This window comes from Silurus aristotelis (genome assembly GCF_946808225.1).
Source record: "Silurus aristotelis genome assembly, chromosome: 17".
In the NCBI taxonomy this organism is placed as follows: Eukaryota; Metazoa; Chordata; class Actinopteri; order Siluriformes; family Siluridae; genus Silurus; species Silurus aristotelis.
In genome coordinates this window covers 18,436,712-18,445,533 of record NC_139590.1, presented here as the reverse complement: position 1 = coordinate 18,445,533, position 8,822 = coordinate 18,436,712, and the positions used below count along the sequence as shown (strand labels likewise).

The 8,822-nt window shown below is 42.4% G+C and overlaps 1 protein-coding gene across 1 annotated transcript; it reads right to left on the bottom strand.

Moving 5' to 3' along the window:
- Positions 1-742: 742 nt before the first annotated feature.
- On the bottom strand, positions 743-8,309 carry LOC310739761 (uncharacterized protein). Its single transcript, XM_083566002.1, has 2 exons — positions 7,903-8,309; positions 743-1,358 (listed from the first exon to the last, which is right to left on the bottom strand). The coding sequence occupies exons 1-2, from the start codon at positions 7,933-7,935 to the stop codon at positions 912-914; spliced, it is 480 nt and encodes a 159-aa protein (XP_083422128.1). The 5' UTR covers positions 7,936-8,309; the 3' UTR covers positions 743-911.
- Between the last annotated feature and the right edge of the window lie 513 nt (positions 8,310-8,822).

Here is an 8,822-nt window from a genome sequence, read left to right as displayed (position 1 = left end):
GGTTATATATCCTCTCCCAGGCCACTCATAGAACAGTCAATGAACAAATTCACCATCCACATGCAGGCAGGAAGAACTCCATTAGACTTGTCACACTAGCATGCTAGGAAGTTGCAACACTGGACAATGAGAAGAGCACCTGAAAATACTTTTAAGATGCTCTAGATATGGGCCTCTGCCAAATAATGTAAATGTAAATATTATCTTTTTCAATCTGTTAATAATTCCCAATCACTTATCCCAATCACAAAAGTTATCTTTCTCTGTTAGCTGGATTTAAACTTAAATTTGGCTTTGGCCATCCATTGAAGTGAGACATGGTCTGTGACCAGAGTGAAGTACCTCTCTACAAAGTAATACCGGAAGTCTTCAGCAGCCATATAGTCATTTGGCAGGTAAATGTTTCTGGACTCGTGTGGTGCTTCTCTTTCAGACTTTGACCAAACATTTGGCAGATGAAAACCTGGGTTTCTCCATTTTAGGTTTACACCAATTTCATAGTTTGCCACCTCCTATGCTTTACAAAGCCCAAAAAAGGTTGTGCATTTGTGTATTTTTATGATCTACTTTTTCGGGGGCATAGCAACAGCCTCCTCGGGGCTTGGTAGTGGAGCATAAAGCCTTGTCGGTGCTCGGGGGCGGAGCGACTGCCTTGTCTGTGCTTGGGGTGGAGCGACTGCCTCGTCGGTGCTTGGGGGCGGAGCGACAGCCTCGTCAGTGCTCGGGGGCAGAGCGATTGCATCATCGGTGCTTTGGGGCGGCCCCAGTAAAAAACCCAGGCAGAGCAACATCCCCAGTGGGACTTAAGAACTGAGCGGCACCCCCAGCGAGGAACAACGGTTGGGCGATGCCCCCAGTGGGGCTTGGAAACTGGGCGATGTAATCAGTGGGGCTTGGAGACTGGGGATTTGTTAGGCTGCAGGGACAGCCAAACTGGAACCCAGGCTCCTGGCGAAAATCAGGATAGCCTGAGCATAAGGTACTCTGGCGCCCCAGATGTCTGCAGTCCAGTCCGGGGCCTTCCCTGACCGGTGAAGGCTGTAGTGGTGGTCGGTCTTTGCAACACCAAACAACTCAGCAAAGTGCCTGATGTCCTGATCGACAATCCACATCGCCCATGACAGAGCCTTCCCGGTTAGTAGCGAGATTAGGAGCGTGACCTTGGAGCATTCGGTGGGGAATTTGGCAGGTTGCATCTCGACGTAGAGACTGACTTTTCGAAGGAAGCCGGTGCACTCAGCTGCTTTACCGTAGTAGAAAGCTTGAAGTGCCATTGGGCTATAGTAGGCGAGCGGTGCAGCCGCGCTAGCGTGAGCTGGAACCGGTGCGAATGCCTGCCGGAGAGCGGCGACGAGTACCTTGAATGGATCCATGATTGGAGCTGGTTGGGGATCCATCGTGGTAGGTTTTTTAAGATCTGATCTTCTGTCATTAATAGACCAAGTGTCAGAAGTAAAACAGATTGTCTTTTATTGGTCTAAACATGCAAACAGAAGGGAGCTTGAGATGAGACTGTAGCAAATAGTAAACTTAACTGAGTGCTTCTTTCGAAGCTTATCCAGGAGCATGGAAGAACAGGGAACAATAGTGGTAGGTATCCCAGGTGACCTACGGTCGTAACTAGTAGATCGGACGGTGAGTGAAAGGGAATATGGGCCTTTAAAGGGGATGGTTTAATGGAGAACATGTGTAGGTGATTAGTAGGAGGAGGACAGGTGTAGGGGATTACTAGGAGGGAGAGGCTGAGCGAGAGCATTGAGTGAAGGAGGGAGGCGTGGCTGGTGGCTCCCTGACACCTGTCTAATTTTCTCTTGTATATTTAGTATTGCTAAAGACCGAAATATCTGCAGCCCTGTTTTGTTGTTGTTGATGATGATGATTTATTATGTTCTATAATTGTTCTATTATTGTACTACTACTAATATTATTATTATCATCACCTTTAGAAGGCTTAATGCTTTTTTTGATGTTAAAGTAGGTATCGTGTGTAACTCTGATTAACATCGCCTTTAATATGTAAGATTTTATATAGAACAGCCTATAACTTTTTTTAGAAAAAAAATAATTTTAAACAACATCCATACACTTTATATGCACACAGTAAAAGGCAAGAACTTCTCTCTCAGGCCTACTTATGCTGTTCTTCTTGTTTTATATTGTTATGCAATTTATACAATGCTAATGTCAATAATTTGTAAATACAATAAAATTTTTATAAACATACACACAAACAAGTTATGAATTTTATTTGTATAATGTGTTTTCATTTTTGTTTTAGGTAATAAATCAGTCCTTTAACAATGAGGCAACCTTTACCGCATGTAGAAAACCAGCGCTACAGGCGAGTATGTTTCTAATTTCTAAAAAAAGTTTCACAGTTTATATCTTTTGATATGTAATAATTGTCAGGGGAGGCTGTCAGGAAGGACCCAAAAGCAGGACTCCACCAGAAGAACAGAACCAGGTCAGAAGGGTTAGCACAGGCAGGAAAGAGATAATGTCAGAATATTTTTCTAACACTCGGTCACGGCACTCACGGGGTTAATGCCAAACATCCAGGGTGCTGGGAGCGCGAAGCTGGGGGCGGATCTGAGAGAGGAAAGTGAGTCCGAAAACAGTCCGAGGTCAAGAGCCAGAGAACTTGGACAGGTCCAAGAGATGCTTGGACAGGTCTGAGGCGGGAGACATGGAAGGTCGGGTGGATGTGTAAAACTCTGGGAAGCTTGAGAAGTACTGGTTTATGACCTTGGAAATGGGGTATGGACCCATGAAACAAGGGGCAAGCTTCTTGCACATGGCCTTTGAGGGGTAGGTCATGAGTAGAAAGCCAGACCTTCTGGCCAATCCAATATTGAGGGGCAGGTCGGCGTTTGCCAACGCTCCCGCCGACAACGCTTGAACTGGGCCAGGACGGATGGAATGGTGGTCTCGGGCTCTTGGGTGGAAAACAGTGGGGGTTGGTAGCCGAACACGACCTGAAAGGGCGAGAGGCCTGTGGCAGCGGTGGGAAGAGTATTATGAGCGTATTCAGCCCAAATAAGTTTCTCCGACCATGTGGAGGGGTCTTGAGCACAGAGGCTATGGAGGCTGGTCTCAAGTTCCTGGTTGAGCTTTTCAGTCTGGCCGTTGGACTAAGGATGAAACTTAGAGGAAAGGCTGACAGAAATCCCTAGAAGATGGCAGAATTCCTTCCAAAAGTGGGCAGAGAATTGGGGGCCCCGATCAGACACAATGTCCTGAGGTAAACCATGCAGGCAGAAGACTTCAATTCAATTCATTTTTATTTGTATAGCGCTTTTAACAATGAACATTGTCTCAAAGCAGCTTTACACAGATAATGTGGTGATTAAACGTAAATATGTTCTTTGTAAGTATGTTTGTCCCTGATGAGCAACTGCGGCAAGGAAAAACTCCCCGAGATGGCATAAGGAAGAAACCTCAACCTCTGGGTTGCATCAAATGTCCATTTGAAGCAGATATACAATGCTGCGGGGTACAGTGATGATGATCAGAAGCAAACTGCACTCCCGAGTCAGTGCAGCAGACCGTCGACACCAACTACAGTCCAATCCATCCTCAAAGCACCCGTTCTACTCCGGAATTACATGGAACCACCCAAGGTGTTGATGAGAGACCGTCCCAAGCTGCACAGAAGTGTGAAGTTTCACGGAGGGGAGAGGGGCAGGAACAGTGGTCACTGGAGCCTCAGGAGCATGTTTAACTCGACCGAGAGAGAGAGAGAGAGAGAGAGAGAGAGAGGGTGACGGGAAGAGAAGGATATGGATTATTAGGTGTCCCTATTGGTGTATGAAAGTTAATGTCACTGTGCAGTTTGGACTCCGGCAAGACTCGCTATGGCAGCATAACTAAAAGGGAGAACCAGAAGGTAACACAGACATGAGGGATCTCTGGGATAAGAGACGACCCACCACACCACCGTCAACAAACCCGAGTGAACGTGTGAATGTGAGGGGACGACAGCATACAAATATACCAGTTCACCAAACACTCTATATTTATGCTCCCTCCAGATCTGCTCCTTTACCTAAGAAAAATCTACTGATACAAGGCTTGACTAAATAAATAAGTTTTCAACCTCGACTTGAACACTGAGACTGTGTCTGAGTCCCGAACACTGGTTGGGAGCCTGTTCCATAACTGTGGGGCTTTATAAGAAAAAGATCTGCCCCCTGCTGTAGTTTTCATTATTTGAGGAACCAACAGATAGCCAGCACCTTTTGATCTAAGTAGGCGTGGAGGATCATATTGGTACAGACGTTCACTCAGATACTGCGGTGCGAGACCGTTAAATGCTTTATACTTCAGTAGTAATATTTTATAATCAATGCGAGATTTGATTGGGAGCCAGTGTAGACTGATTAAAACAGGGGTGATGTGGTCATATTTCCTAGACCTAGTGAGGACTCTTGCTGCTGCATTCTAAACTAACTGAAGCTTATTTATGCACTTACTCGCACACCCAGACAGTAAAGCATTACAGTAGTCTAATCTAGAAGTAATAAAAGCATTAACTAGTTTTTCTGCATCCTGTAACAACATCATATTTCTAATTTTAGCAATATTTCTAAGGTGAAAGAAGGCGATCCTAGTAATATTATTCACGTGAGACTCAAAGGAAAGACTTGAGTCAATAATCACACCAAGGTCTTTGACAGCCGTACATGCTGAAACAGAAACACCATCCAGAGATGCTACGTAATCGGAAAGTTTACTTCTAGCTGCATGTGGTCCTAGTAAAAGTACTTCCGTCTTATCTGAGTTGAGCAGAAGAAAGTTATTTAGCATCCACTGTCTAATGTCCTTTACACACTTCTCAACATTGTTAAGCTGATCTCGCTCATCTGGCTTTGCTGAAATATTCAGCTGTGTGTCATCAGCATAGCAATGGAAGCGAATCCCATGTTTATGAATGATTTCACCAAGAGGCAGCATATATAAAGAGAAAAGCAGTGGGCCTAAGACAGATCCTTGAGGAACACCAAACTTTACCTCATAGAGTGTGGAGAACTCACTATTTACATCAACAAACTGATAGCGATCAGTCAAATAAGACCTGAGCCAAGAGAGAGCTGTTCCCTTTATTCCAACAACGTTCTCAAGTCTAGCAAGCAGTATAGTGTGATCAATGGTGTCAAAAGCTGCACTAAGGTCGAGCAAAACAAGTAAGGAGACAAAACCCTGATCAGAGGCCAATAACAGGTCATTTACCACCTTAACTAGCCCAGTCTCTGTGCTATGATGAGGCCGAAATCCTGACTGATACATTTCAAAAATGTTATTCATAAGTAGGTGTGAGCAGAGCTGCTGTGCTACAACCTTTTCTAAAATTTTGGATATAAAGGGGAGATTTGATATTGGTCTGTAGTTGGACAACTGACATGGGTCAAGGTCAGGTTTCTTAATAAGGGGGTGGATAACTGCCAGTTTGAAGGATTTTGGTACATAACCAGTGCTAATGGAAGAGTTAATTATTTTAAAACAGGTTCAATTACCTATCAATGGAGCTATCTGTTTAAAGAAACTTGTAGGCAAGGGATCGAGAAAGCAGGTTGATGATTTTGATGAGGAGATTAATAAAATTAAGTCATTCTCATGAATAGAGTGTCCAAAAGACATGTTGGAGCAGGAGCTGGGCAGTTTCTTTGGCAGAGGGAAGCTTGGGTAGGGGAATGAAGTTACATTTTAATGCATTATCCAAGCTGTGAAATACTTATAAAAATCACAGTAGTAGTTGTGACATGATTGTGTTTTGTGTAGGTTTATGTCTAACTACACTTGTGAGGCCATAATATCCACAGTTATATAGGCAAGTATTATAATATCCAAATGTGTGAGATTTTACTGGTCCTCACTAGTTAAATGTGCTCATCACAGTTATTGAAAAGGCTTCTAAATCAATTAAAACACATTTGTATTTAGATGTATTGTTTAGCATGTTTCTGTGATGAGCACATTTAGGGGTAGAGGTTATATAGGTAAACAATCGTGTGTGTGTGTGTGTGTGTGTGTGTGTGTGTGTGTGTATGTGTGTAAAGGAGGAGCCACATAATGGTGATGTTGTTGTATCCTGGATCTTCTCATACCAAAGGCCAGACTTTGCTGCCGTTGATGTCATATGTGTGACATAATCTAACAGGAGTTGTCTTTTAAAAATGTTTTATAAACATTTTACAGGATTGGTACCAGAAACTGTATACATATTTAACAAATGTTATGCTGAGTTTATATCAGTGCGTGACTACTATAGTTTTAATTCAGTATTTTTTATTTTTTTTTATGCAAAATAATTTAACTGAAAAGTGACTCATTTATTAATGTGTAAATGTATAAAGTAAAGCGCTATTTTACTCGTTACTCCAGAAAAGTAATATTATTACGTAACGCATGTTACTTGTAACACGTTTCCCCAACACTGCCTATTACTACACACCTCAACAATGGAACTGCAAAAAATAGACATTCGGCGCCACCAAGATGTTGACTCAATAACTACAGCAGTTCTAGCACGTAACAAGGCGCGTTACTATCTGTGCTCTGCAGTGCTCTGACACCCTCTCGTGGTGAAGTAACGTTATCTTCAAAAATTATTTTTAAGCGAAAGAAACAATGGATCAAGCTGTGAGTGCTAACTGTTTATCTTTAACAATAAATCCAGCATTATCGAGTAGCTTAATGGCTAGTATGGCACCAGGAAACTCCATTTGGAACTTACGTAGCCTGTTGTATCGACTTTCAAACTCGACGATGTATTCCACCATATAAATACCGCTCTCTTTATTTATCCGGTTAAACTCTGTGTACACCTCGTACTGTCAATCTTTTTCTTACTTGAAAAGCACGGAGTACAATTTTGCTACACGTGTTTGCAAACCAGTTTAGGATTTCTTTTCGGCTTCTCCGGGCTTCTCCCGCTAGGGGTCGCCACAGCGGATCCTCCGCACGTTTGATTTGGCACATGTTTTACGCTGGATGCCCTTCCTAACGCAACCCTCCCCAATTTATCCGGGCTTGGGACCGGCACTAAGAGTGGCTGGGGATGGTTCCCTGACCGGGAATCGAACCCGGGTCGCAGCGGTGGGAGCGCTGCATCTTAACCACTAGACCACCAGGGGACCTTGTTTGCAAACCAGTTTAAGCATTTAAATCCTTAGCGGAAATGTCCTGAGCACTGTTCCCTGCCATACCTCTTACTGACCAGGTTACTGTACAGGTCAGTATCACGTTTCCAAAATACCAACTTTTATAACCCGTCTTTTTATCAAATAGTGTGGGATTTTTGTAATTCTCAGCAGCAGCCATCCTTTGCTACCAATGCTGACTCAATAACTACTGCAGTGTTAGCAATAAAACCACTTTATTGATCCATCATGTTCCTGCCTCCACCTGCAGACACTCTTTTCGCCCCTAGAAACCCATTGACTCTAACTTGCCTTAACACCAAACTGTGCCACAGACAATGCCATCTCCACTGCACCAGCCTTTAAACACCTCGACAGAAGGGACACCTGTTGGACCTTAACACCTCCCTCTGCAATTGGATCCTGTAATTTTGGGCACTGGGGCCCTCCAGGGCCATATTCTCTGTACCTTCTTTTCACACACACAATGTTAATTGTGTGTTTCATTAATTTGCTGATGACATGATTTGTGTCCCATCAGCAACAACAATAAATCAACTTACAGAGATAAATGCAGCAGCTTCACAAACTAGTGAAGAGTCAACAATCTGTCACCTAAATATGGATGAAATAAAAGATGGTTATTGACTTCAGGAGAACACTGAGTGAAACACTACCACTGAACCTCAATGGCTTCTCCATGGAGATCACCAAGAGCACCAAATTTAATGGTGTCCACTAGGTAGAGAATTTTACTTGATACCTTAAATCCAGCTGCATATCCAAGAAAGTCCATTAGCAACTCTACTTTTTAGGAAGGCTGAGGAAAACCCAGGTCCCACCACCTATCAGCACCACATTCCACAGGGGACTATCATCCATCTAGCATCCAGAGCAGCCACATCTCTACATGGTTTGGAAATTGGAATTTCATTAAGTCATAAGTTATCTTTGTCCCCTTTGATGCTTCTCTGAGTAATACTCTGCTTACCTGGTCACTAACCTTTCGTGGATGGCCTCCTTAAAGCAGAGTGGTGTCATATTCTTTGCATTTTTCAATAATAGATTTAACAGTGCCCCACAGATGACAAGTGTTTAGAATATGTAAAAAAAAAATTTTTTCTTATGCAGACTTTAGCATTTATTACTTTTAAAATAATTTGTATTGACTTTTCCCCTTAGTCACAAGTATAGGCTATTTTGTGTTTTTTTGAACATCAGTAATTGTCAAGTCAAGTCAAGTCAAGTCAAGTTTATTTGTATAGCGCTTTTCACAACAGACATTGCCTCAAAGCAGCTTTACACAAATCAACACTTAAGGTGAATGGTGTGAATTTGTCCCTGATGAGCAAGCCGTGGCGACTGTGGCAAGGAAAAACTCCCTTAATTGTAACATTCAATACATATAACAATACAATAACAAAAGAATAACATTTTCACAATTAGAATCAACTTCAAAATTGAGCTGTTGCTATTAATTATTTTAGTAATCGAGCATTCTACTGATTATTCCAATGATTAATCGAGTAATCGGATAAAAAGTACTTTTTCTATATTAAAGCGCAATACTCAATATGGAACAGAAAATAAGAAAGGTCTCTTAAAATGAACAAGTAATTTGTTTCCTTTTTAGAAAAATCAACATTTTATTGCTGAGATTGCATACAAGAATATCTGTGAAAA